The following is a 27,053-nucleotide window of genomic DNA, read 5'->3' as shown; positions in this document are numbered from 1 at the left end:
CGCCCGGCGCCGCTCCCACGTTGCCGACGGCCGATCCAGCCGTGGCGGCAGCCGTGGTGTCAGTCTGCAAGGTGCAAGCCGAAGAAAGGCGGGTGCTTCGTGGTTGGCTTTGTATTATACGATGGGAGCAGGGGAAAGGGAGCGGCACAACCTGGTGTAGGTACCTTGCTAACAAAGAGACGGCCTCAAGAAAGCCTGGCCTATTTCAATAGGCATGGTAAGCGATAGGCCATCCTTCTCTCCCAAGCGGGCTCTCGGAAAAGGCCTCGCAGCGAAGGGTGCCAGGAATGAAGGAGTTGCTGAAACCAAGACTCCCAGCAAAGCCGTCAAGATACCCCCTCTCCCCCAACGGTGTACTATATGTCAGCTCAGGTTGCTTGCCGCCTCGGTGTTGGGGGGTATTCTGAGCAGCCTGCTGGGTGGAATCCGAGCGGCTTAGGTGGGCTGGGTCCATCGAGTAGCGGGCCTGCTTGTAGTACTGTGTACTGTGTACCTTATGTATTCATGGCGATTTGCTCAGTTGCCATGCACGGCGTCATGCGCTGGCCCTGTTGGTTGTTCCATGCTTTGCTTCCGATGCTCGGGTGGGGTCCGCCGTTGCATGGGAGTTCCAGAAACTGCCGCCACCAATCACGTCGCCCACCTCAGCCACATCAGCCCCACATTAGCCCCACCAAAGCTGCAGGCCAATTTTATGTCTCGGATGCCATCAACAACGTCCAAAGCGGGACACGCTTGAACAACCTCTCCCCCCCGAAAAAAAAAATCCCGAAAGGAAAACGTACCAAAAAAGACAAACAAACTTCAGACGGGATCCTTCCCAAGCAAACAACGCACCCTGGCTCATCGCAGGTGATCGGCATCCCAGTCCCAGGGCCAGAATGACTTGAGCGCACGGCCATCTCGTCTTATCACGACTCCCGTCTCAGGTCTCGTCTGCCGCAGCATGCTCGTCTCGTTGCGCCGGGCCCCGCGACGACGACACGGCCCGCTGGCCGCGTGCCTGGCCCGTCTCTCGGGAGCCGTCGCCGCTCCCGCAGGCACCCCGGGACGCCGTCGCTGCTCCTGGCCGAGCCGTGCCGCCCTTCCCCGGGCCTCCGTCGCATCCCTCCCGCAGCGCCGATGGCAGTCGACGGCCGTCTCGTCTCCGGGCGGCCCGGAGCCGCAGGCCGAAGCCAAGCCGCAGTCTTCGTCGTCTCTCGCCCTCCCGTGCAACCCCCGCTTCAACGAGATCGGCGTCCAGCAGCTGAGCGACGCCATCTACGACCAGCTCTTCCCCCAGGGCAACCTCTGCCCCCCGTCTCCCGAGCTCGTTGAGCTGGCGCGCGACCACCTCCGGCGCCACGACCTGCTCGGCAAAAACACCGAGACGGTGCCTCCCGTGGCCTTCCGCCTGCCGCCCCTCGCCGGCCAGACCCTCGACGAGCACTTTTACCGCCTCGGCGTCGACGTCGCCGAGCCTTTCCTCTCCCACGCCAAGCAGCTGGCCCGGTCCACGCTGCTGCCCAAGCCCCGCTCCTGGGTGCGCCGCAGCGGCTGGACAAAGTACCACCCCGACGGCCGGGCCGAGCCCGTCGCCGCGCCCGAGGGCCCCATGCTCGTGTTCGACACCGAGGTCATGTGGAAGGAGAGCCCGTACGCCGTCATGGCGTGCGCCGCCGCCCCCGACGCCTGGTACGCCTGGCTCTCCCCCTGGCTGCTCGGCGAGACGGACCGGGAGCAGCAGCTGGTGCCCCTGGGCGACCCGACCGCGGACCGCGTCGTCGTGGGCCACAACATCGGCTTCGACCGCGCCCGCATCCTCGAGGAGTACGACCTGCGCGACACGCGCAACTGCTTCCTCGACACCATGTCGCTGCACGTCGCCGTCAACGGCATGTGCTCGCAGCAGCGCCCGACGTGGATGAAGCACAAAAAGAACCGCGAGCTGCGCGACAAGATCGCGCGCGAGTCGAGCAACGTCGAGCTCGTCGAGCTGCTCAACAACGGCGCCTTCACGGCCGAGGAGGAGGAGCTGTGGGTCGAGCGCAGCTCCATCAACTCGCTCCGCGACGTCGCAAAGTTCCACCTCAACGTGTCCATGGACAAGGAGATTCGCGACGCCTTTGGCGAGCTCGACCGCGAGGGCGTGCGCGCCCGGCTCGACGAGCTGCTCACCTACTGCGCCGCCGACGTGGCCATCACCCACCGCGTCTACCAGATCGTGTTCCCCAACTTCCTCCACGTCTGCCCCCACCCCGTGAGCTTCGCCGCCCTGCGCCACCTGTCGTCCCTGGTGCTGCCCGTCGACCGCTCCTGGGACGCCTACATCGCCAACGCCGAGGCCACGTACCGCCGCCTGTCGGACGCCGTCCAGGAGCGCCTCGTCGCCCTCGCCCGCAAGGCCCTCGAGATCAAGGACCAGCCCGACAAGTACCAGAGCGACCCCTGGATGTCGCAGCTCGACTGGTCCGGCCAGGAGATCAAGATGGTCAAGGGCAAGCGCAAGGGCGATCCCCCGCGGCCGGCCGCCCGCCAGAAGCTGCCCGGCATGCCCAAGTGGTACAAGGACCTGTTCCCCACGGCCAGCTCGCCCATGAACATCAGCGTCCGCACCCGCATCGCCCCGCTGCTGCTGCGCCTGTCCTGGGACGGGTACCCGCTCTTCTGGTCCGACAAGCACGGCTTCACCTTTCGCGTGCCCCGCGCCGAGGCCCAAAAGTACACGGACCGCCTCATGACCCCCTGCGACTTTGCCGACGAGACGGTCGCCGCCCTCAAGGAGGACCGCGACCACGTCTACTTTAAGCTGCCGCACAAGGACGGGCCCTCGGCCCGCTGCGTCAGCCCCATGGCCAAGAGCTACCTGGCCTACTTTGAAAAGGGCACCCTGTCGTCCGAGTACCCCTACGCCAAGGAGGCCCTCGAGATGAACGCCTCGTGCTCCTACTGGATCAGCGCCCGCGACAGGATCATGTCGCAGCTCGTCGTCTACGAGGAGGACCTGCCGCCGGAACCGGCCGCCAGGAGAGGCGCGGGGAAGGGGGGCGCCGAGGAGGAACCGACCCGGGCGGCGGCGACCGTTTCCCCCGATGGCGATGGCGATGGCGATGGCGATGGCCATCGCGGCCGCGGCTTCATCCTGCCGCAGATCATCCCCATGGGCACCATCACGCGCCGGGCCGTCGAGAACACGTGGCTGACGGCGTCCAACGCCAAGAAGAACCGCGTCGGGTCCGAGCTCAAGGCCATGGTCAAGGCGCCGCCCGGGTACGTCTTCGTCGGGGCCGACGTGGACTCGGAGGAGCTGTGGATCGCGTCGGTGGTGGGCGACGCCACGTTCCGGATCCACGGCGGCAACGCCATCGGCTTCATGACGCTCGAGGGCACCAAGGCGGCGGGGACGGACCTGCACAGCCGGACCGCGTCCATCCTGGGCATCACGCGCAACGACGCCAAGGTGTTCAACTACGGGCGCATCTACGGCGCGGGGCTCAAGTTTGCGGGCCAGCTGCTGCGCCAGTTCAACCCCAGCCTCAGCGAGCCCGAGACGGCGGCCATCGCGACGCGCCTGTACGCCACGACCAAGGGCACCAAGACGAACCGCAAGGCGCTGCACAAGCGGCCGTTTTGGCGCGGCGGCACCGAGTCGTTCGTCTTCAACAAGCTCGAGGAGTTTGCCGAGCAGGAGCGGCCCCGGACCCCCGTGCTCGGCGCCGGCATCACCGAGGCGCTGCTCAGCCGCTACATCAGCAAGGGCGGCTACCTGACGTCGCGCATCAACTGGGCCATCCAGTCGAGCGGCGTCGACTACCTGCACCTGCTCATCGTCGCCATGGACTACCTGATCCGCCGCTTCAACCTCGACGCGCGCCTGGCCATCACGGTCCACGACGAGATCCGCTACCTGGTGAGCGACCGCGACCGCTACCGCGCCGCCATGGCCCTGCAGGTCGCCAACCTGTGGACGCGCGCCATGTTTGCCCAGCAGATTGGCATCCACGACCTGCCGCAGAGCTGCGCCTTCTTCTCGGCCGTCGACATCGACACGGTGCTGCGCAAGGAGGTGGACATGGACTGCGTCACGCCGTCCAACCCGACGCCGATCCCCCCGGGCGAGAGCCTCGACATCGCGGCGCTGCTGGACCTGGGCGACGCCGCCCGCCTCGACGAGAGCGTCGTGCCGGACCCGGCCCGCGCCCCGCGGCTCGACGGCATCGAGTACGCCCCGCGCGTGCCCGTCATGGAGTCGCTGCGCCAGGCCGAGGCCGCCGACCCGGCGGCCCACCTGCGCTTCATCCGCGCCCAGATCTGCAACGACGACAACGAGTTCAAGGAGATCCTCAAGGAGACGCGCAAGGCCTACTCCTCGCCGGCCTCGGCGCCGAGCAAGCAGGCCGCGGGCCACGCCGCTTCTTCGACCTTGACAAAGACCACCGCCAAGAAATCCACCCCCACCGCTTCTTTTTCCTCTTCTTCTTCTTCGACAAGACCCAAGCCGACGATCCCGTACTGCTCCTCCCCGCGCCTCTTCCCGGTGCCGGGGGCCCCCAAGCACCAGCGCGAACCCGTGTCCGTCACGGAAGCCCTCCGCCAGCAGCAGCAGCAACAGCGGCAGGCAGGCGGAGGCGGCGGCGGCGGTGGCGGCGGCAGCGGCAGCGCTACGGGGAAATGGGATTGGAGGGCCTGGCCTTCGTCGAGCACCAAGGCTTGGGGGACGGGGGTGGGCGGGAAGTGATGGTCAGGAGCGTCTTGAGGATCCTGAGAACCCGAGCGAGGAGGCCAGCGGACGATGCTGCTGCTGACGACGATGACGATGACGACGACGACGACGACGATGATAATTAACAATAACTTTGGATGGAGAAGCAAGGGGGGGGGTTATGTATGATACTCTTTTGTTGTTCTTGTGTATATGCATCAACGGTGTTTTTTGGAGTGGAGGGAGGGAGAGGAGGGGGGGGGGGGGTGCATAGGGTAGGTAGTCGTGGGGAAAAAAAAAAGTTCATTTTCTGGGATAGACGGACGGATGGACGGACGGGGTCCGGGACAGGAGTCGGAACAGGATTCGTTGTGCATAGGAATGATGGCATGGATGGATGGATGGATGGATGGATGGATGGATGGATGGATCGGAGCTGGATGTCATCATGGATCTCTGCGAAACGCATTTTTTTTTGTTCTTTGTTCTACCCTAACAATACCGATAGGATACCTGTAGGATACCTGAGACTTTTTGTGCTTGGCTCGCTGGACTGGTTCATGGCTGGAGTGAAGAGGAGGAATTGGGAGGAATTAGGATGGATGGGAGGTTGCCCCAGTTGGGACTGTTTATGTTGCGCTGGTTCACAAAGAAAAGGGGGGTTGGGTAGCCGTGCTAGTGTATCCCAGTGAACAAAAAAGAAAAAAAAAAAAAAGAAAATCATTGTCGGCATCAATCCTTGGGTTGCGGTAATAAGCCTTCCAAGTGGTAATAGGTCCTGGGGAACGCGAGGACCCGACGGCTGGCGTCCATCCCCATGCATGAGGCGGTCCAACCTCCGCCGCCGACGAATACACTACACAGTACACCCAAGCAGAACCTACCGCTATCTGAGCGTTGGAGCCGGCCGGTCGGCAGCTCGCTTGAGGTGCTCCGTTGCAGCCGACCCGAGGTGTCCTGTTGCACCTCCGTCCAAGGGCTCTCGGTCCCCAGGACCTCGCTCGAGAGGCTCCCAGAACGGGGCCTCCTATAATTGGGTACCATGTCTGTAGTATGGTGTACATATTGTACTTATACGCAGTCTGTAATCTTGGCGCACGTCAGCGGAGAGAGAGGCGCTTGTGCGTGTCAGGGTTAGGAGTGAAAGTGGATCCTCGTGGACCCAGGTTCTGGTTCCAGCGGATCCTCGACCGAGTAGCTGACTAGTTAATACTGTGTGCGCAGTAGTTGCACTGGAATGGGGGCCTCGTCTGAACTGCCGCAGGGCTCCACGCCTGAACGGTCGCTAAACGCTGCTAGCGTTTAGCGTGTAATTAGAGCCCACGGCAAGCCTCGACGCCTGAAAATCCACCCCCCACTTCATCGCGTGACGGCGCGTCGTTTTGGCGTCGCAGCGGCGAGCGGACGGACGGCGACTGGCGGCGACTGGCGGCGACTGACGGCGACTGACGGCGACTGACGGCGACTGGCGGCGCACTTCCTTTCTCTTCACGACGCACCGCAACCCCCGTAACTCGAAACCCTCCCCTCGTCCCACGCTGGCCCGCCGCTTCGACCTTGCAATCGCCACGCCTGCACGCCTCGGCCACGCCATCGCATCGTCCCCCCGCGCGAGCGCATCCGCGGGCCGTCAGCATGGACCCGGCATCGCCCGCCACCTCCCCGACCCTCCGGTCCACCCCGGCCTCCCTCTGCACCGCCCGGGGCTCGCCCTCCAACGCCGCCGACGACACGGCCATGAGCAGCCCCGTCGACGACCCCCCTCCCGACATCCCCGACCCCGTCGGCCGAGACGCCCGGCCGCTCCCCCGCGAGCTGAGGTCCCACTGCCAGATCCTCCTGGAAGAGAAGCTTTGTGCGTCTCTTTTCCCCCCCCCCCCCCCCCCCCCCCGGACCCGACCCGTGCATCCATCCCCGCTGACGTTGGCGCGCCCGCAGACTCGGACGCCATCCAGATGCTCTCGGGCTTCCTCGGCGACGGCCTCCGCCCCGATCCCGCCGCCCTCGCGACCCGGCCCAAGCGCCGGCCCCGCAAGCTCCAGCCCGCCCTCGTCCCCCCGCCCGGCCAGCTCGCCCTCGTCGCCACCCTCGCCATCCACCCCTCCTTCACCAGCCTGGCCCCGGACGCCGCCGACCTGCACACCGCCGCCCACGCCCTCGCCTACCTGCGCGGCCTCGTCGGCACCGTCGGCCCCGTCCACGCCAACCTCGGCGCCGCCTTTTCGTTTTCGGCCCGCGCCGGCGGGCTCGGCGGCGGCGGCGGCGCCCGCTCCACGCGAAGCGGCGGCGGCGGGTTGGGCGGCGGGTTTGGCAGCGGGTTGGGCGGCGGCGGGGGCGAGGATAGCGACGACGCCCCGGCGAGCAGGTTCGCCCGCGACCAGCTCGTCTTCCGGCGGGGGCGCGACTTTTGGAGCGTGCTGGGGTGGGCGTTCCGCTGCGCTGCCGAGCACCCGCACCGCTGGCGCCACTGGCGCGTCTGGCTGGACCTGATGGTCGGGGTGCTCGAGGCGGATCTCGATGAGCGGCTGGCCAGGGACCAGGCGGCCTCCTCCTCCTCCTCCTCCTCCTCGTCATCGTACCCGATGCTGCGGGAGAGCCTCGTCGCGCGGTACCTGGAGGATCTGAGGCGGGACGGCCGGCCGGTGCTCAAGGAGGTGATGCGGGCCTTGCTTGCGTTTTTGGACCCCGAGAACCAGGCCTCGGACAGGGCGCTGTACCGCGAGGTGTTTGAGAACGAGACGAGGCGGACGCGGGGGAAGAGGAAGCGGGAGGACGATCTGCCGCTGGTGGATCTGGAGAAGGACCGGTTCGGCGACTACCTGGATGACGACGAGGACGTCTGGTCGGAGGACGATGCGAAAGAGGAGGGGGACGGCGCGGCATCGCTTCCGTCGGCGGCGGCAGCAACAGCAACAACGCCATCACCGCCCCAGCAAAGGCGTGGCAGGCCAGGGAGGAAACCCAAGGCGGCAGCTGTAACAGTAACAACAACAACAACAACAAGCACCGTTTCCCTTCCCGACGACGTCGCATCCACCATCCCCCTCCGCCTCCGCCTCTTCCGCCTCCTGTCCAACGTTTCCTTCTACCTCCCCGCGGCCCACGGCAGCCCGATCGCGCCGGTCGAGGAGCTCTACGAGGCCTTTGCCGACCGCGTGCGCGCCCTGCCCCTGCCGGCCTACCGCGCTCTGGTCGCATCCCACCACCATCACCACCACAACGCCCACGTCCTCCCGGACGACGTGCAGATCACCTTTCTGCGCGTCCTGGCCGACTCCCTGCTCCCGCCTACCGCCGGCCGGACCCGGACCCGGACCCAGACCAAGACCCAGACCCAGACGCGGACCCGGGCCCGCGAGAACACCGTTTCTGCTGCGGCCGGATCCTTTCGCCCCGACCCGGCCGACGTCGACCCGGACGGCCTCGGGGCGTCGGCCCTGGGCGTCACGCCGCTGGCGCTGCAGGAGTGCTTCCTGCCGTTCGCGGCGGCGCGGGTCACGGCCGAGGACAACGCCCGGCTCGCGCTCGCGCTCGAGAGCATGGCGTGGCTCGTGTACCTGCGCGCCGAGCTGGGGTACTCGGACGCGCTGCGGCGGGCGGTGGAGCGCGGGATCCAGGCGCGTGAGGACAAGATCCGGAAGAGGGCGGCGGGCGGGAGAGGCGGAGGCAGCAGCGGAGGCGGAGAAGAGGACGCGCGCGAGAGGGTGGCGAGGGAGGCGCTGGCGAGGTCGGCGCGGAATCTGCGGGCCTGGGTGGACGTGCTGCGTCGGGAGAGCGAGCCGTAGCCTTTTCTCGTCTTGTATTTTTTTTTTTTTTTGTTGGCTTTGCTGGCGTCTGTTTGTTTTGCGGCTTGGGCCGGTGGAAGCGGTGGCGTTTTTGGCTCTTCTCGGAAGGATTGGGACCTGATTTGCCTGTGGTGGTGGAAGAGAACTTTGTCCGTGATAGGCTCGGCCAAGGTATGTAACGCCAAAGAAAGTTGGTTGTTCTCGGGGTGTGGGACGATGGATGAGAGCTACTATACATAGGGTGGGCTGGGGCCTGGGGGTTCACTGGAATCGGTTGGGATTCGGTGGTATGTCATGAAGTATTGCTGTTCCCCCCTTTTTTTTTCTGTTTTTATTAAACCGATACCCATTGATGGTCTGCTTTTTGCTCGGTCAGACGGGTCGGCCATGATGAGGACTTGATACACATAGATGGAGGGATGAACGAGCCCTGGTGTTTCTTTCACCGGGCGTCGAATCGGGGATGCTAGGTTTCTTTGGAAGCGGTCTCTTGAGGTCTTTTTCCTTTATAGATACGTAGCTATACCTAACCTGGCTCGTCCCATTCGGCGCTTGCCTATCCATGCCGCATCACCTCTTCGCCTTGGCCTGGGGCTCCCAGGCCTGGGGTTGCCACGCCTCGCCGGGCCCGCGCCGAGCCTGCTCGTGCCACGGGCTCGGCTGCCCTGCCGTCTCTTTCTCTTGCGCTTGCATGCGCTTCCACGTTTCTTCTCGCATGGCCTTGCCGTCCTTGTCCTTCTCTGCTGGTTTCTCTGCGGCGGAAGAAGAAGTAGTAGAAGAAGAAGCCTCTGCTGCCGTCTCTTGCCCTTGCTCTTGGCCTTGGCCTTGGCCTTGGCCTAGCCCTGGAGCCTTCGCATCACGACCGACAGCAGCCCCGGCTCCTCGCAGCCTCGCGGCGGCGGCTGCTGGCAGGCCATCCTCCATGACCTTGGGCTTGGCCTCCCACCGCCGGTCCGCCTCGGCCGCCAGCAGCTTGATCCTCGCCTGGCGGGCGACCTCGGCGCGCTGCTCCTCGATCGACGGCGGGTCGGCCCGGGTGTGCCGCAGCCATTGGTGCCAGGCGGGAGGCACGGCGACGTCGCCGTGGTGGGTGCCGCGCGGGTAGTGGACGATGCGGCGCCAGCGGAGGGCGATCGGGGTGGGACGGGTTCGGGAGGGCGGAGACGAGGAAGAGGTGGCCTGGCCGGGGGGTGGAGGGCGGGGGGCGCCGCGGTCGAGGAATTCCCAGTAGGTGTTTCCGTTGAGGTCGAAGCCTGTGGAGGTGCAAGAAAAAAAAAAAGGGGGGGGGGGGGGAAAGGTATGAGCGGGTATTTCTTTTTCTTTGGCAGAGCAAAAAAAGGGGGTTGGATCAGGTATTACCGATCAGGAACTTGCGGCGCCAGGGGAGGCGGAGCATCTTCCACTTATACCAGGCGCGCAACAAGGGGGAGAAGGGGAGCGGGGACATGGCGACGGTGGGTGTGACGGCGATGGCGATGACGATGACGACAAAGGAGGGGTCGTCGTCGGGTGCGGTGACGACGAGGGGACCGGTTGACAGTCTCTGCAATGTTCTTTTGGCGATGATGAGATTTGGCCCGTGGTTTGTGTTTGTTTGTCCTGTTTTGTTTTGTTTTGTCTTCTTTGGGAGGCCAAGCGAAGACTTGTGCAATGACCACTTGACCTTGGCTTCCCTGCACCGTGTATACTATAGTATAATAGTGCAGTGGTTATGTAATTCGTTCGTTCGTTCTCCGTATGTAGAAGCAAAGGCCAAAAATAAAAAAGGAAAAAAAAAAGGAACAAAAGTGACGTCGTCGCCAAGACATGAAATCGGAAGAGGGGCAGGGGGGGGGGGGCCGGAGGGGGAGGGGGGACCCGCATCTCGAGCGTCTCGCCGCTGAAAATGAAAAGCTCGCGCCACGAAACGATGCAAAGTGCAATGCAACACCAGCCTCCTGAAGAATACGGGGCTAAACCCGCCAAGGGATTGGCTGCGTAACGATGCCATACCGTCAGGTAAGAAACGTGTGGCTGAGGCGCCGAGGGTGGGGAGGGCCGCCCCACATGCCAAGGACGGGACCCAGGCAAGGGCGCGCGGGGTGTCATTCACGATTGCATTCCATGTTCCCTTCATTCTCTCTTCTTCTCTGCTTCAAATAACCGTGAACCAGGGTTCGGCGCTTCTGGAAAATGGAGACGTCGACCTAAGCCTTGGCCTGAGCCTGAGCCTGAGCCTGAGCCTGAGCCTGAACCTGAACCTGGCCTGATTTGACTGACCCGACCCGTTTGGGACCAGAGTGGCTGTTGCGGTAGTTAGTTACTGTCTGCCATTTCATTCCAACCAGCCAGCAAGGGCCAGGGCCAGGGCCTTGGAATGATGCCTCATCATCCTCCTTCTCCTTCTCCTCCTTCTCCTTCGCCTCCTTTCTTCTTCCTCTTGGCCTTTGCCTCTCTCTAGACAACCCTTTTTCTTTGCCTCTTTCTTCGTGTCGGTTTGCCTCCCTCTCTCTCTCCGTCAAAAGCCGCCAAGCCGACGTCAGACAGCCAACCCGTTCGTCGCTCGTGTGTCCCACCGTCTTGCATCTCCCTCTCCAACGGATCCCCGGATGCGCCGGTGACGATGCTCCCTCCATCTCCAACACGTCGTCAGCACGCCGCCGTCGTACTAGCACAGTCGTCCATCCGCACCGCCACCACCACCACTACCTCCACTACCACCACTACCACGCCACCACAATAACCCACCTTGTTTCCCTACTTCTTTTTTTTCCTCACATCCATCTCGTCTCGTCTCGTCTCGCCTCGCCTTCGCCAGCCATGGCCTCCGTCACCTCCCTCGACAAGGACCTGCGCAAGCTGCGCCTTGACAAGTACACCCCCGCCGCCGCCAACGAAGCGCGACAATGGATCGAGCAGGCCCTCGGCGAGAAGCTGGCCCCCGGCGACCTCCTCGACGCCCTCAAGGACGGCGTCGCCCTGTGCAGGCTTGTCAACCTCGCCGTCGGCCCTCCCGGCGTCAAGTTTAAAAAGTCTCCCATGCCCTTCGTCCAGATGGAAAACATCTCGCACTTCCTGCGAGCCTGCCAGCGCCCGCCCCTCGACCTCCAGCAGCACGACATATTCCTGACCGTCGACCTCTACGAGCACAAGGACCCCGCCCAGGTCCTCCAGTGCCTCGGCGCCTTCAGCCGCGCCGCCAACGCCCTCAACCCCTCCGCCTTCCCCAACGTCATCGGCCCCCGCAGCAAGGCCGCCGTCGTCAGCCCCCAGTCCACCGGCCCCGCCACCCTCAGTCCGCCGCCGCCGCCGCCGCCGCCACCGCCACCAGCCCGACCGCCCTGCGCGGCCGCGGCGTCTCCAACGCCAGCAGCAACGCCTCCTCGGCCACCGCCCGCTCCGCCCTGCGCCCCGCAAAGACGGGCGACTCGGGATCGGGCCGCTGGAGCCCCGCCAAGTCGTCCCCTCCCCCCCCCTCGAGCCCGCCCCCCGTCAGCAGCTGGAGCAAGCGCGAGCAAGAGGTCGTCACCGCCCCGGCCTGGAACATCGCCCAGTACGGCTACATGGGCGGCGCCAGCCAGGGGAACCTCGGCATCGCCTTTGGCGGCCGCCGCCAGATCACCAGCCCCGGCCCCTACGTGCCCAACGCCGCCGAAAAGGAGAAGCGCCGCCGCGAGCAGCAGGCCGAGGCCGAGCGCCAGCGCCAGCAGCAGCAGGAGGAGGAGGAGCGCCGCCGCAAGGAGCAGGAGCAAGAGGAGGAGCGCGCCCGCCGCGAGGAGGAGCGCCGCCGGGAGGAGGAGCGCCGCCGCCTCGAGGAGGAGAAGCGCCGCTGGGAGGAGGAGGAGCGCCAGTGGAGGCTGACCGAGGAGCGCCGCCGGAGGGAGGAGGAGGAGGCCGAGGCCCGCCTCCAGGCCGAGCGCGAGCGCCAGCGCGCCCGCACCCCGAGGAGCGGCACCCCGCAGCTGCGCGGCCAGTACCTCAGCCAGCACCGCGCCGAAGAGGAGAGCGCCATCTCGGACCGCGAGCGCATCCGCCAGCTCGAAAAGGAGCTCGAGCTCGCCCGCCAGCGCGAGGCCGAGTACGAGCGCGAGCGGCAGGCCCGCTCCCTGCGCCCGGGCGCCGCCGCCGACGCCAAAAAGGCCCGCTCCCGCTCCCGGCCCCGCGCCGCCGCCCAGGCGGCTCCTCGGAGCCGACCGTCTCCCGGCAGGACTCGTGGAGCGTTCGCGACGAGCGCAACTTCACCGCCGCCCCCTACGGCCACCACCGCCACCAGCAGGAGCTCGACCAGCACGACGAAGAGGAGCTGCCGCTGCCTCTTTCGTCGCCGCGGCCCCTGCCGGATCCCACCGCCCTCGCCCCGTCCCCGATGCTCAAGACGCACCGGACCGGCGACCCTCGCGACCTACCGCCCACCCTCCCCCTGCGGGCGCAGCACACGGGCAGCCGCCCCCTGCCGGACCCGGCCGAGGCGCAGCAGCCCGCCCAGGCGCTCCGCGCCGAGCACACGGGCGGCTCGCGCCCGCTGCCCAACCCGGCCGCCTACGCCTCTCCGCGCCCGCAACAGCAGCGTTCGACGTCGCCCTTCCCGGCACGCGTCCCCTCGCCGCAACCCCCGGCCCTCGACGAGCCGCCCCAAGACGCCCGCCCCAAGCCGACCTTGGCGCGCGAGCTCATGATGGACGACGAACCCGCTCCCCGCGCCACCACCCCCGATCCCAGCACCGCCTCTGCCTCCTCTTCGGCCGCCGCCGCCACCCCGCGCCGCACCGCTCCGCTCTTCTCCAAAAAGTCCCCGCCCGTCCGCGCCCCGACCACCTTTTACCCGCGGGGCGGCAAGTCGTCGCTCCTCGAGCGCGAGATGGAGCTCGAGCGCCAGCGCCAGCGCGAGTGGGAAGAGGCGCAGCGCGAGATGACCTCCCGCCGCTCCGAGAACGGCGACGCGCAAGGTCTCGGCCACGGCGTGGACGGCATCGGAGGGGGCATCGGCGGGAGGTGGGACGTGAGCCAGTGGGCCGGGTATACCGGGGGGGATAGCCAGAACAAAGGCGCCCAGGGCATCGGGACGGGGGTCAGCGCCGCGGGGAGGAGGCAGATTGTGGGGCCTAGGCCGCTGCCGAATCCTCCTAGGTGATGGCCTTTTTTTTTTTTTTTTGCTTCTTTTCGTTTCTTGATGTATTGTATTTTTTTACCACTCTTCTTTTCTGCCGAGTTTCTTTTTTCTCTTGAGGGGAGGGGGAAGCTTTTTTTTTTACATATATATTCGTCTTTTTTTGGAGTGAGGGGACGGCGGGTTAGGAGAGGTGTTACCGGGTGGTGTTTCTTAGAGCAGGGGGCAGATAGAGCGGTGGTGTTGTTTACAGATGGGCGAGCGTTGTCATGGGTGTGACCACCTACTGATGGTACCCCTACCTCCCTAGCCACTTTCTTGATGCAAGCGGCTGGCTTCCTTTTTGCATGGCTTTGGCGGTTCAGCAACCCATGGAGCTGGCCAGAAAGAAGAGAGAGAGCGAGAGAGAATGGATAGAAAAGAAAGGAAAGCCATTGGACTTTTTTTTGATCATCAGCCCCCGGGCGTTTGTGTGTAGGTGAGGTTCGCATTCCGTGAGAGGAGGGAAGCTAGAGCAAGATGCATCTCTCCGTCACATGAACTACCTCTGAGTCCCGCAGCGGACGTGTGTGCCCTCCCTCCCCTTCATCCCGCTGCCGGCTCGTCCCCTGATATACCGCCGACCATCCGGCCGGGGCGTGTGTTGGCGGCTTGGCTGTCGATTGCCTCAGAGGAAGAGAGACAGGGAGAGAGACAGGAAGAGAAGCAGAGGGAGAGGGTGTGTACTAACTATGCAACACGAGCGGTGTCGTGAGTTCAGGGGTAGCTACTATACACTGTATTACATAAGGGCCTTTTGCAGACGGGGACCCAAGTGAAACAGATCACCGCTGTACGTCACATCCAAGCCACGGGCCTCTTCGGGGTCCAGAAGACAGGTTCGTCGTGATGCCCGAGGAGGCCGAGGGAGGTTGTTTACACCCCCCCCCCCCCCCCTTTTTTTTTTTTTCCCTTTCGGCCACTCCCCCCCTCCTTCGGCCCAAGCACCTTTGACGCAGCAGCAAGGAACTGGTGCCTGCACAAGCTGCAGGGCCGAGGGTCGATGCTGGTCACTGGCGTCGTCGAAGCTGGTCGAAGCCGGGCTGGAAGCCGTGAGCGTGAGCGATCGCATCGTTCATGGTCGTCCTGGAGCCAAGGCTTTCTCTAGGTACCAACTTGTTCCTGTCCGCGTTGTCCAAGAGAGATGGAGCGCCGGGGAATCGGCTGATGTTCAGGCTAAGGCGCTTTGCAAAATGGGCAAAAGGTGGAAAGACCCTGGAGGATAGATATATAAAAACCCTCCAAGGACAAGATACGAAAGCAGAGAGGTATAAAAAAAACAATTACAGCGTCTGTGGTAAACTGCCTGACGTAGTAGACACGCAAGGAGGATCCTACTATTCCCCCCACGACTTCCCTAGCCCATCCATCCGTGCCATACCGTTACTACCCAAGGTATCCGTATCCAAAATACCAATGCTATCCAACGCCTTGTTTCAGGCATTTCCCCGTATATCCAGCCAGATAGACAGACCCTTTCCTTTCGCCGACCTCCCCAAGCCCAAGCCAAAAGGGGCGGGGCGGGGGTTTATTTGAACCGAAAAGAAAAATCCCCGTATCCATCCATCCATCCATCCCAAGAAAAAAAGGTCAAAATCAACACCAAAACCTGCTATACCAAACAAAGCATTAAAAAAAACACACCCCACACATTATCATATCATGGCACAAAACGCACACACAGAGAGAGAGAGAGAGAGATAGAGGGTGAGAGAGGGAGGGAGGAAGGGAGAGAGAAAGAGGCGCCGACCCTTCCCCCCCCCCTTTCGCCCAAGCCCATCCATCATCGTCATCAATAAAAAAAAAAAAAAAAAAAAAAAACCACCACATCAACCGCTCCCGATCCGACCGCCGCCCATGACGGACTGGACGGCGTTGAACTCGCTCATGATGCCCTCGTCGGCGTTGATGCTGTTGATCATTTGCTCCTGGCTGAAGCCGACCCAGAAGGCCGGGCTGATCTGGTGGGCCTTCTTGGCGCGGTAGATGTCCTGGGCGACCCCTTTGACCTGGCCCCAGGCCGTGTCGGCGGCGCGCCAGACGCGGCTCAGGCGCCGCAGCGCGCCGATGTTGAGGCGGATCTGCTGGCGCAGGTGGGCCTCGTCGTCGATCATGTACTGGGCCCAGCGCGACAGGTGGACGATGGACGACAGCGTGATGACGCACGTGAAGAAGTGGGTGTGCGACGTGATGGGCACGGCCTGGGTGATCATCTTGGAGATCTCGGCCGCGGCGGCCAGGGTGTGGCGCGTGTGGGCGTTGAAGCCGCCGTCGCCGGCGGGCACGGGGCGGTGCGGAGCGCACGAGTTGACGGCTTGGGTGGGGGAGGTGTCGAGCTGGGAGAGCGGTTGGTGGAGGATGATGGTGCAGCTGTGGTTGGTGAGAACGTTTTTGTCAGCATCCTATTTCTCCCTGGCTAGTAGTGTGCGTGGTGGCATAGAAATACTAGAAGCAGTAGCATAGCGAGGAGGGAGGAGTCAAAGCCACCCCTCCACCCCCTCCACCCCCTCCAAAAAAAAAAAAAAAAAAAAAAAAAAAACATACGCGTTGGTGATAAAGTGCGCCTGGAACATCATCTCGTCGAGCTGGCAGTTCTTGCTCAGGTCGTCACGCTTCGTGTCGGGCAGATGGATGCGCCAGTTGGTCAGCAGCGATTGCACGCGGTCGACGACCGGGTCGTCGGGGAAGGTGACGGGCGGCATGCGCATCATGCGGCCGAGGTTGCGGATGGCGGCGATGCGGTACGCAAACGACGAGAACTCGCGCTCGTCGTCGGAAAAGGTCTCGTCTTCCATGTCCTCGAGGTACATGGGCGAGGGGATGCGCTACAGAGACAGAGAGAAAAAAAAAAAGTCAGCCATGTTTGGGGGGAGAATGGAGGTGCATGCAGGGGCTTCGGTGGGTGGTGGTGGTGGCAGAGCGAGCCCAACGTACCCCTGACAGATACTGCTGCTCCTCGCAGGGCAGGCCGACGTCGGTGTCGACGTCAAAGAGCAAAAACTTTGTGATGCGGTGGACGCCGGCGATCATGCCGTCGCAGACGTAGAGATCCCACCAGGTCCTCCGCCAGCTCTCCTCGAGCACGGGGTTGCCGCGCCCCCTCTGGACGGCAAAGTCGCGCTTGTGCAGGCCGATGTCGATGGCGAAGCGCTCGCAGTCGGCGAGCAGCTCGCGGGCCTTGGCCTGGTCGCACTGGCCGTCAAGGCCGATGGTGAGCAGCAGCAGGGCCTGGACCAGGAAGCCGTCGTGGGCGACGCCCGGCTGGTAGCACAGGCGCAGGGCGTCGTCGAGGTAGGTGGCCTTGGCGGGGCCGGCCGACTCGACGTAGAGCGAGCCGATGTACTTCATGGCGGCCAGGACGAGGCCGACGTTGGGGGAGGCGGAGCCATCCTTGAGCAGGCGCAGGAAGTGGTCCCGGGGGAGCACAAAGGGGTGCCCCGCGTGGAAGTAGTGGTAAAAGGCGTCGAAGCAACGTTCGGCGAGGGTCGGTCCGGGCGGCTGGACGGGAGGGGCGGGGACGACCGAGGTCTGGAGGGCGGGCGAGCCCGCTCCCGTGGTGGAGGCGGTGGCGGCGGCGGTGGTAGCGGCGGCGGTGGTGCCGGCGGTGGTGGTGGTGGTAAGAGCCAGCGCGTTGGGATCCATCATGGCGACGTAGGGGTTGCGGAACAAGGACACGTTGGTCATGGGGGAGGCGGCGCTATAAGAGCCCGGGGACTGTTCCGGGAAGACGAGGGCCGGGTTGAAGGCGGCGGCGGCGGCGGCGGCGGCGGCGGCGGCCATGGCATCCACGGGGCTTGCCCCCAGGGAGGACAGGCCCCCGGCATGGTGGTGACCCAGCAGCATGGGACACGAGTCATCCGGGCCGGCATAATCCGGGGACGACGAGGCGCGGCGCTTGTGGGGGTTGGCGGCCGTGTTCCGGCGCGGGCCCTTGTAGCCACGGCGCGACGGGACATAGCGACACTCGACGCCCGAGGCGATGCAGCGGGCGCAAGGGTTGGTGCCGTCGCACTTGAGATGCTTGCCGCGCTGCGGATTGGCACGATTTGCAAACGATCAGCCCGGGGTTCTCGTCAGGTTCAGCATCCCCGACACATCGGCGAAGCCCAAAAGGGAAACTAGAGGCAACAACAGAAACAACAACAACGACGACGACGACAAGACACAGACATGGAGGGGTGAAAAAAACAGGATGGAATTCCAAGGGCTCCACTCCTCCGCCGCGAAGCGAGGACGGCGTCGGCGTCGGCGTCGAAACTGCAGCCACGTCCCCGACAGACATGATTGTCGTCGCCGCCGTCCTCGTCGTTGTCGTCCTCGTCGCCGAATGAAACATGGCGCGGGCGGCTGCTTTGTTCAAAAGCGACATGGGCCACTTACACAGGCAAGACAGGCCGAGGGAACCGAGGGAACGGTAGCACCGGCGGCGGCGGGGGTAGCGGTGGTGGTGCTGGTGGTGGTGGTGGTGGTGGTGGAGGCAGCGGTGGCAGCGGGTTGCTGGTTCGGGGGCTGGTTCAGGGGCTGGTGCTGGTTTGGGGGCGGTTGCTTGGGCTGGTAATGCTGGTGCTGGTGGTGCTGGGGCTGGTGGTGCTGGTGCTGGTGGAGGTAACCTCCGGAGCTGGTGGTCGCCGAAGTCATCGGGGACGTCGTCGAGCACGAGGTCGCCGTTTCGGGGCTGTCGCAGGACACCGAGACGGACGGCGAGCCGCTAGTGGAGGAGGCCGAGGCCGCTGAGAGCGGTGGGGCGACGGCAGCCGCCGTAGCAGCGACGGCGCCCACCAGGTACGAGTCCATGGTTTGATGCTCGGCGTCGGCCACCAGCTTTGCGTCGGGATGCAGGAACATCAGGCGATGGTAATTTAGCTTGGTCGCCGGTTGACGCACAGGGATGCGTTTTCCAGAGTATGAGATAAAGAGTTGGTTGGTGTGAAAAAAAAACCAAGGACCAAAAGGGAATAAAAAAGGGGGGGGGGGGAGTCGGCGAAGATGTGGGGGGGGGAGGGAGGGATGCAATGGGAGCTGGACAACGGGGGGAAATGTGATGCAGATGGGCGCGGGCTGGTCGGGAGCTATGTAAGAGATTGGCCCGAGAATGGCGGGGATTTGGGATTTCGGGGTGAGGGGAGGGGGGGGGGGGGGGTGGACCAAGTGATGGACCCGGTGACGATGAGGATGGCCCCCGGGGGTTGCTGCTGGGCTTTGTTCACTGTTGATGAGGACCGGAGCCCGTACATACTTCCATTCGCGTGGCTAGCCCATGTACCGCCAATAGTTACACAGTACACGGTACACCCAACGGGCAAATGCCGGTGGAAGACCCAGCGGAAATCTGGAACCCCGTAAAGGGAGAGCAAAGCAAAAAGAAAAAAAAACAAGCGTCAACTTTCGTCCATCAGCAGCCAATCGGGGGGACAGGGTACCTATGGGTACCTATGGGGATGCGGGTAGGTAGCCCAGGGCAGGGTCCCTTACCTTGGTGTGTATTCACTACCAGAGATACTGTGTACGCAGTATGTATAGCACTCCGGTTCGTTACTGCGCATCTACGGTGCAAGTCCCTTGGGGTCAGGTCCGAGGACGCAGCAGACAGGTCAGGCGCTGTACCTCCTTAGGTACCTTAGGTACCCTACTGCGTACACAAGTACAAGCGGACCTGGCTGACGTTTCCGTGGGCTGGGCTGGTTTCCTGGTTTCCCTTTGCAGGCCACCTCCCTGCGGCAGGCCACAAGCTAGGTACCTTACCTAGGTACTGGTGTTTGTAGGCATACAAACTACACAGTAGGCGCATGGAAATGCCTAGGGTACATCACCGAACCTCAGGCCTCAGGGAGTGAGTGAGACGGGGGGGAGCTCGCTCAGATCCTAACCATGGTACCAGGTAAAAGCTTTTTGGCTCTTGTCCAGAGATAGGTAGCTATCATGGTCCATTGGGTACCTAGGTACCTACCTACCTTCTTGAGGACTTGAGGTGCGTACCTCTGGAAAAGCCTGTGCACACAGTAAGAGAGCCAACGTATGCTGCGTACTATACAGTGCCTGCTGCAGCACCAGGAGAGGTACGCATGCGTTGTCCAGGGATCGACAGGCCCAGCCAGGGTCCGCAAGGGGAACGCTCCGTGCAACGCCTTGGCAAAGGTTGACGGGAGATTGCCGAATGGCTGACATGGGACATGGGACATGGGGGACAAGGTCTCGCGGGCGTCGGGGGGCCAGACCCTGCAGAAAGAGAGAGAGAGAGAGAGAGAGAGAGAGAGAGAGAAAAGGGTCTGGAAAACGTGAACCAAAAAGAACCCGCCGAGCGGAGAGGAGATGAAGATCAACTTAGACAGCCTCCACTGTGGAGTCGCAAATGTTGAGACAGAAGAAAAATCAAAGCTTCCACTTGTTCGAAGCAACTACCTACGCAGTACTGCGTAACGTTACCTGGTCCCTGGGTTGCCGACGATTCTGGGGGGCCTCGTTCGTTGCGAAACAAAGCAACCAAGAATAAAAAAAAAAAAAAAAAACACCAGCACCATCCGACACCCGCAAGAACGCCGTCTCAACGCATTGACGCCGCCGCCCAGGGCTCAGCCGCCCCCCGGTGGGTGGCCGGCCCTGCTGATTGGCCTTTTGCGTTTCCATTTTTGAAACCGTTGCCGGTTTTTGGCATGACCCGCAGGCGGAGGGCGACGGCGAGCATGGGCTCGAGCATGGCTCGAACATGCTTTTTTCCCACCACCCCCAAGCCCAGGCCTGCCTCTACGCAGTACACGTATGTACACGTGTGCTACACATGTACGCCGGACTGGACATGCTGCCCGATCACGGTCAGAGCTGTGTGTCGGTTGAATCTCCGGGGGGGGGGGGGGGGGGGTTGAGGGTGAGGGTGAGGGTGGATGCCAATCCTCCTGTTGTCGTCCCGAAAGGGTAACTAATTGGTAGAGCACTTGTACATCCTGCGTACTGCGTACTGCGTACACAGTAGCTACCGTGTATGTACATGGTTATTAGTTAGTGGTTGAAACATGCCCATCCTCCCCAACAGCAGGTTGAGCGAACCCCCTTTAACCCGCCGCACCTCTTCACCAAGAAATCTCAGATCCTCTCGCTTTTTTTCCTTTTCTTTTTTTCCTCGGGTCCTCTCATGCGTCAGAGGTTGGAAGGAAGGATAATTATTCCATCCCTTCTGAGACGGCCGTGTTGAGGAGAAAAGAGGAGAAAGTAGGGGTAGTTATATCATTGGAACGGGACTCAAGATGGCTTGTTGCTGTGCCAAGACGCGCACCGCTTTCGTTGGCGTCGGTCCCTGAGGCCCATCTCGCCATCCAAAGTGAAGTTACATCGCAGGGGAGTGGGGGCTGGAGGGAGGAGGGGAAGCGGTTCATTCAGAAACCCCTCCGCTGTCATGACCATCAAGGCTTCATCATGAAGCGAGAATATACCGGTGTCCCTGGCAGCCGTGGTGTACTGTAGTAGACCTCGGAACTAGGAGCTCGTCCAGACCGCAAGCGAACTCGGGCGCTGGCTTCTTTCTCCCAAGGCCCCGCGAAATCATCTTGGGGGCGGGGAGGTTTGTTCGGCTGCGTCCCGGGTCGTCGTCGTCGTCGTCGTCGTCGTCGTCGTCGTCCTGGTCGCCCTCGTCGCCCACGGTTGGGGTTGGGGGCTCATTGTTCCATTTTATATATTCTCTCTGCTCCTCCTCTCGTTCACGCCCATGGATCCGGTGTCGATCGCAGGCCTTGGTGAGTGCGTTGCGGACAAGCTCTGGCAACCCGGCTGACCTCCCCCCCCCAGCCATCAGCGTCGCCAGCATCGGCCTGCAGGTCTACCAGAGCTGCGTTCAGGGGATCCAGCTGCTCGTCACGGCCCTCAACTTCCCCAATGACTGCAGGTACCTCAACCTGCGGCTCCGCATGGAGCAGCAGCGCCTCTTCGCCTGGAGCGAGACGTCGGGCCTCCTCGACCTCGACGCAGAGAACCGGGAAAAGGTGCTCGCGTCCAACACCTTTGTCCTGCACCGCCAGACCATCCTCGACCTGCTGGTCCAGGTCGACTGCCTCTTCAAGGAGTTCCGCGAGCACCAGCTCCGCAACCAGCGGCTCCAGACCGTCCCCGACCCCGACGGCGTCCTGCACAAGCCCGAACAGGATGCCGCCGAGGCCCAGTTCCCCCTGCCTCCGCGCCGCCGCGACTTCATCAAGAAGGCCATGCGGAGCCTCCGGTCCGGCTCCCACGACGCCGTCCAGCGCCTCCGCTGGGCCTCCTTCGACAAGGCCGCCTTCGAGCTCCTCCTGTCCCGCTTCTCCACCCTCAACGACAGCATGACGGGCATCCTCGACGCCCGCATGCAGGTCGAGATCCACGACACCGTCCTCGACACCCACCGCGGCGTCCTGCAGCTCCACCACAAGATCTCGGACCTGTCCCGCCTCGTCATGGCCCTCAACATCCAGCTCGCCTCCGCCTCCTCCTCCTCCTCCTCCTCCTCCTCCTCCACCACCACCAACAACGCCGCTTCCGCTTCTCCGCTCCCCGCCCAGATGCTGGCCGCCCAAAAGTCCGCCAACGACGACGGCCTCCAGCTGCTGTCCCAGCTCGCCAAGTTCAAGGCCTTCAGCGAGTCCATCGAGTCCCGGGGCCGCGACAACGACGACGACAACGGCAACAAGGACAACAACGCCTGCGACAGCGACGCGGCCAAGTCGCTCGACCTGACCCCGGTGCCCCTGAAGCGCTCCCTCATCCTGGACCGCGCCGCCGTCCACATCGACCCGGCCGACGAGGACTCGGACGCCCCGCGCTGCGGCGCCACCCTCCGCCTCCCCGACGGCACCGCCAAGCGCGTCTGGGTCGAGTGGAAGGAGTACGACTGCCAGAGGCCCGGCGACCTGTCGCCGCCCAAGGACGTCATCCACCAGCGCGTCTGGGAGCTGGCCGCCCTGCTGAACCACTCCCCCAAGCCCTCGGCCTTTCGCACGCCGCACTGCCTCGGCTTCTTTGACAAGGGCAAGGGGAGCTCCGGGGGCGAGGAGGACAACGACGACGACGACGACGAGAACGACGACGACGACATCCTCAACCGGCGGCTCGGTCTCGTCTTTGAGCGGCCCCTCGACGCCAACCTCCACGCGACCCTGCCTCCCATCTGCCTCCGGGAGCTGCTGGAAACGGCGCGCAAGCCCCGCGTCACCGACCGCGTCAAGCTCGCCCACGCCGTCGGCAGCTGCCTGCTGCACCTGCACGCCGTCAACTGGCTGCACAAGGGCCTGCGCAGCCACAACGTCATCTTCTTCCAGACCACCGACGGCCAGGTCGACTACGCCAAGCCCTACCTGTCGGGCTTCGACTTCTCGCGCCCCGCCCGCGCCGACGAGATGACCGACGTCCCGTCCGACGACGCCGCCTTCAACCTGTACCGCCACCCGCTCGCCCAGTCCGCCGCCCTCGAGGGCCGCGGGCGCTTCAAGCGCAGCTTCGACATCTACAGCCTCGGCGTGCTCTTTGTCGAGATCGCCCACTGGGCCCCGATCGAGCGGGTCCTCGCCATCGACACCAACGCCGCCCGCGGCCGGCCCTCCATCGCCCTCAAGGTCCGCGACCGCCTGCTCGAGCCCGACCGCATCGCCGACCTCGGCGCCTGCATGGGCTCCCTCTACGAGACCGCCGCCCGCAAGTGCATCGCCGGCGGCCCGGAGCTCGGCCTGGCCGGCGGCGACGACGGCGACGACGAGACCGACGACGCCGTCGCCGCCCGTCTCTCCATGGTGCTTCACGAGGAGGTGGTCAAGCGGCTGGGAGCCATCCGGATCTGAGATTCTCTACCTAACCGTCGTTTCGTTCCCCGCGCCCCAACCAGCTATATAGCTAGCTGCACATGCCTGCGTCCAACGCAACAAGTCCCAGCGCGTAAGTATGTCTGTCTGTGTGTCTGTCTGTTTGTCTGTCTGTCTATCTGTCCGTCTGTCCGTCTATCTATCTGTCTGCCTGCCTATACATGCGTCCCTACGTAACCAAGGAGGGGGCTCACAGCTTCACTTCACCTTGCATCACCGAGTGTGTGTACTAGTATCTCTCGGGTCTCGGCGTCGCCGTCCATTCTAGCCCCACGTGCCGGCGTGTCACCCTTCCACCCCCCCCTCCCCCCTTTCTATTTAGCCTATGGGGGGAAATCCAGGCACGATGTTACTCTCACCGCAAACGTCCTGCATTCCCTCGGGCGACAAGCTTTCGTTCCGCGTGGCGACAAGGCGGGAAGCCCCGGGAACCTGGCCCGGTTCGCAGCGTGTCGGATCCCAGAAACCGCCGTCACGGATAATCATGGTGACAACCCGACTCGATCGCTACGACGCATCCTGGTTTCCATCCTCGCATCCTCGCATCCTCGCACCCCCGCCTTGCTGCTGTGCTGTAGTACTATAGTTAGTAGCTAGCCGTAGCCGAGACGTAAAAATGGAATCGACAAGACGCGCTGCTGGTGTCCGCTGGTGGCCATTCTCAGGAACCGACGGAGTTGGGTCCGCCGTGCCGGCGCCGTCGTTCGGTGTGAAAGAATATCCCCCCTCCCCTCCCCCCCCCTCCCCCTTCCCTCTTCTCTTCCTCTCTTCCTCTCCGTCACGGCCGCCAGGCTTCGTCCTCGCCGTGTCGCATCTCTTCGGTTGTGTAGCCTGCCTGCCCTCTCCTTGCCCGAGATGCAGCTCGTCACCACCCTCGCCCTTGCGGCCTTGGCCGGCATGGCCGCCGGCGAGTCGCTCAAGAAGCTCGACACGTCGCTCACCATCCTTGCCAACAACGACCTCCAAGGTTCGTCCGCCTGCCCATCTTCGTAGCCCTCTCTTTTCTCCCCCCCCCCCCCCCCCTCCCTCCTCTTGGCGAACATCTCCTCACCCCTTCGCAGGACCGGCCAGCCCCGATGCCGAAGCCGTGATCCTGACCGACGCTCGCCCGTTGCAGCACGTCTCCCAGAACGTCTGCGCCAAGCTGGGCGAGCAGCTCTGGAAGCCTCGGCTTCGCAAGGGCCGCGTCAAGAGGAGCGGGAGCAGGAGCGGGAGCGGGTCGGCGCTCCCCTTCTCCGACTACCTCAAGTACGCGGGCGCCGCGGACGACCGGTCGCGGTTCTGGGTGGCGTCTGGCTCGGGCGGCGCCGCGGTGAGCGCCTCGGGCGGCCCGAGCAAGGCCGGCCCCGGCGAGCGGCTCCGCGGCTTCTGCACCAACTCGGCGCCCTTCTCCAACACGAGCTCGCAGGACGCCGGCGCCCGCTGGCAGATCAGCCTCGAGGTCAACAACCAAACCATCACGGGCTTCCGGGACCGCCTGTCGTTCCGGTTCCTCGGCATCCGCTTCGCGCCGCAGCCGCCGAGGTTCACCTACCCGACCCTGTTCCGGGGCTCCGGCGAGGCGGCGTCGGCCCTCGCGTACGGCTCGCAGTGCGTCCAGGGCTCCGACGCCGGCAGCGAGGACTGCCTGTTCCTCAACGTCTGGACCCCGTACCTCCCGAACCCCAACGCCCCGCCGCCCAAGGGGTCCCTCCGGCCCGTCGCCGTCTGGATCCACGGCGGCGCCTTCATCGGCGGCACCGCCGGCGACCAGACCTTTGACGGCGGCAACATGGCCTCGCGCGGCGACATGGTCGTGGTCGCCATCAACTACCGCCTCAACGCGCTCGGCTTCCTGGCCCTCAAGGACGGCAAGACCAACGGCAACTTTGGCCTGGCCGACCAGGTCACGGCGCTCGACTGGGTGCGCGCCAACATCCGCGCCCTCGGCGGCGACCCGGACCGCGTCACCGTCTTTGGCCAGTCGGCCGGCGCCGGCTCGGTCCGCGCCCTGCTCGCCTCCCCCAAGGCCCGCGGCAAGTTCGCCAACGCCATCCTCCTCAGCAACCTCGGCGGCATCCAGTACGGCGCCACCTACTCGCGCTACTACACCATCGACGAGCAGCTCGACGTCGTCGGCCGCCAGCTCCTCGCCAACGCGGGCTGCGCCGGCGCCCGCTCCCAGGTCGACTGCCTGCGCGCCCTGCCGGCCCACCAGGTCGTCGCCGCCGGCGACGCCCGCTTCCTCGTCGTCGACGGCACCTACCTCACGGGGCCCGAGCTCGACGTTTCGAGGAGCGCCCCGCGCGACAAGGTCAACGTCATGCTCGGCATCACCCGCGACGACGGCGCCCCCTTCATCGCCTTCCCCGGCGCCGGCGCCCCCGCGGCGAACCGCTCCGAGTACCTGACGAGCGTCGGCCTTCCCGTGCCGCCCGAGGCCCTCTTCGCCGTGGAAAAGACGGGCAACGCCACGCTCGACCTCTTCAACCAGGCGTCGCGCATCGCCACCGACGGCGTGTTCCGCTGCATCGACCAGGCCACGACGTACGCCGGGTTGGTCAACGGGAGGTGGGACAAGGTGTGGTATTACGAGTTTGATCGGACGTATCGTAAGTGTCTTTTTTTTATCTTCTTATTTCTTTTGGTTGTCCCCCACAGACCGGAGCGAGAGAGAGAGAGAGAGAGAAAAGAGAAGAGAGAGAGAGGTGAAAAGAAAGAAGAGGAAGAGAGAGAGAGAGAAAAGAAGAGAGAAAAAAAAAAAGAGAGAGCTGGCTAACCCATCCTCTCTCCCTACGTGCTTGTAGAAGTCAAGGGCTGGCCGCAGCTCGACGTCTGCGACGCGCCCGTCACCGAGACGCACCCCTTCGGCGACCCGTCCAAGCCGTACCTCAAGTGCCACTCGGGCGAGCTCCTCTACGTCTTTGGCAACCTGCACCGCGAGGGCTTCCCCATGCGCGACGCCGGCGACCTGCCCTTTGAGCAGTACGTCCTCGACAGCTTCGCCGCCTTTGCGCGCCAGGGCGACCCGAACCCGGACAGGGCCTTCCTGCGCGCCCGCGGCTACGACGCCACGCTCAAGATCGTCGAGGGCCGCGACGGCCGCTGGGAGCCCAGCACCAAGCGGAAGCTGGCGCTGCGCGTCCTGGATTGGCCGCGCTCGAGGATGAGCGGCTTCCGGGACGAGAAGCAGTGCGCGGCCCTGGGGCTGGGGCTGGATTACTACCTGAAGAAGCGCTAAAGGAGAGAGAAAAGGGGAGCAAGAAGGGGTTGGGTGATGTCGGAGGAGCTTGATGTGTACGTAGCTTCTTTGGCCAGGTCATCGTTTCTTTTGATATACTATGTAACCTTGCCCCCCCTTGACCAGCAAGAAACCGTCTCTGTAAGTACAAAGTACACGCAACCCAACCTACCTGGGCCAAGTATTATTTCTACACTCTACGCAAACGCATTACAAGCACTGGGAGCAGCAGTCCTCGCGCGCCACCTCCCAGCCGTTCGTACGGCGTGTAGCACACGCATCATAACATACCCGAGGCAAGGAGGGATGGATACTATTCTCCATCCCAGACGCCACCCACGGCGCAACCGCCCCGTCCCTATCACGCGCCGGTATCCTTTTCCTTGCTTGTCATCCCTCTCCCACCCCCCCCCCTCCCAAACGACCC

The 27,053-nt window shown here is 63.9% G+C and overlaps 7 protein-coding genes across 7 annotated transcripts; 5 read left to right on the top strand and 2 right to left on the bottom strand.

Annotated features, from left to right (window-relative positions):
• Positions 1-946: 946 nt before the first annotated feature.
• VTJ83DRAFT_2542 (uncharacterized protein) lies at positions 947-4,717 on the top strand (the record flags this gene model as incomplete). Its single annotated transcript, XM_071008824.1, has 1 exon — positions 947-4,717. The coding sequence occupies one exon, from the start codon at positions 947-949 to the stop codon at positions 4,715-4,717; it is 3,771 nt and encodes a 1,256-aa protein (XP_070869082.1).
• Positions 4,718-6,316: 1,599 nt separating this feature from the next.
• On the top strand, positions 6,317-8,466 carry VTJ83DRAFT_2541 (uncharacterized protein; the record flags this gene model as incomplete). Its single annotated transcript, XM_071008823.1, has 2 exons — positions 6,317-6,536; positions 6,620-8,466. The coding sequence occupies 2 exons, from the start codon at positions 6,317-6,319 to the stop codon at positions 8,464-8,466; spliced, it is 2,067 nt and encodes a 688-aa protein (XP_070869081.1).
• A 570-nt stretch (positions 8,467-9,036) lies between these two features.
• Positions 9,037-9,913, bottom strand: VTJ83DRAFT_2540 (uncharacterized protein; the record flags this gene model as incomplete). The annotated part of the gene is made up of 2 exons (XM_071008822.1): positions 9,037-9,719; positions 9,826-9,913. The coding sequence occupies 2 exons, from the start codon at positions 9,911-9,913 to the stop codon at positions 9,037-9,039; spliced, it is 771 nt and encodes a 256-aa protein (XP_070869080.1).
• Positions 9,914-11,265: 1,352 nt separating this feature from the next.
• Positions 11,266-13,576, top strand: VTJ83DRAFT_2539 (uncharacterized protein; the record flags this gene model as incomplete). Its single annotated transcript, XM_071008820.1, has 3 exons — positions 11,266-11,717; positions 11,777-12,523; positions 12,664-13,576. The coding sequence occupies 3 exons, from the start codon at positions 11,266-11,268 to the stop codon at positions 13,574-13,576; spliced, it is 2,112 nt and encodes a 703-aa protein (XP_070869079.1).
• Positions 13,577-15,420: 1,844 nt separating this feature from the next.
• On the bottom strand, positions 15,421-18,436 carry VTJ83DRAFT_2538 (uncharacterized protein; the record flags this gene model as incomplete). The annotated part of the gene is made up of 4 exons (XM_071008819.1): positions 15,421-15,961; positions 16,136-16,416; positions 16,526-17,620; positions 17,972-18,436. 4 exons carry the CDS (start codon positions 18,434-18,436, stop codon positions 15,421-15,423), a joined length of 2,382 nt encoding a protein of 793 aa, XP_070869078.1.
• Positions 18,437-21,287: 2,851 nt separating this feature from the next.
• VTJ83DRAFT_2537 (uncharacterized protein) lies at positions 21,288-23,385 on the top strand (the record flags this gene model as incomplete). Its single annotated transcript, XM_071008818.1, has 2 exons — positions 21,288-21,315; positions 21,368-23,385. The coding sequence occupies 2 exons, from the start codon at positions 21,288-21,290 to the stop codon at positions 23,383-23,385; spliced, it is 2,046 nt and encodes a 681-aa protein (XP_070869077.1).
• An 876-nt stretch (positions 23,386-24,261) lies between these two features.
• Positions 24,262-26,626, top strand: VTJ83DRAFT_2536 (uncharacterized protein; the record flags this gene model as incomplete). Its single annotated transcript, XM_071008817.1, has 3 exons — positions 24,262-24,373; positions 24,468-25,997; positions 26,193-26,626. The coding sequence occupies 3 exons, from the start codon at positions 24,262-24,264 to the stop codon at positions 26,624-26,626; spliced, it is 2,076 nt and encodes a 691-aa protein (XP_070869076.1).
• Between the last annotated feature and the right edge of the window lie 427 nt (positions 26,627-27,053).

The sequence above is a fragment of the Remersonia thermophila genome, chromosome 2 (assembly GCF_042764415.1).
Source record: "Remersonia thermophila strain ATCC 22073 chromosome 2, whole genome shotgun sequence".
In the NCBI taxonomy this organism is placed as follows: Eukaryota; Fungi; Ascomycota; class Sordariomycetes; order Sordariales; family Chaetomiaceae; genus Remersonia; species Remersonia thermophila.
Note: the sequence above shows the minus strand (reverse complement) of the source record. Positions and strands in the feature narration are given on the sequence as shown.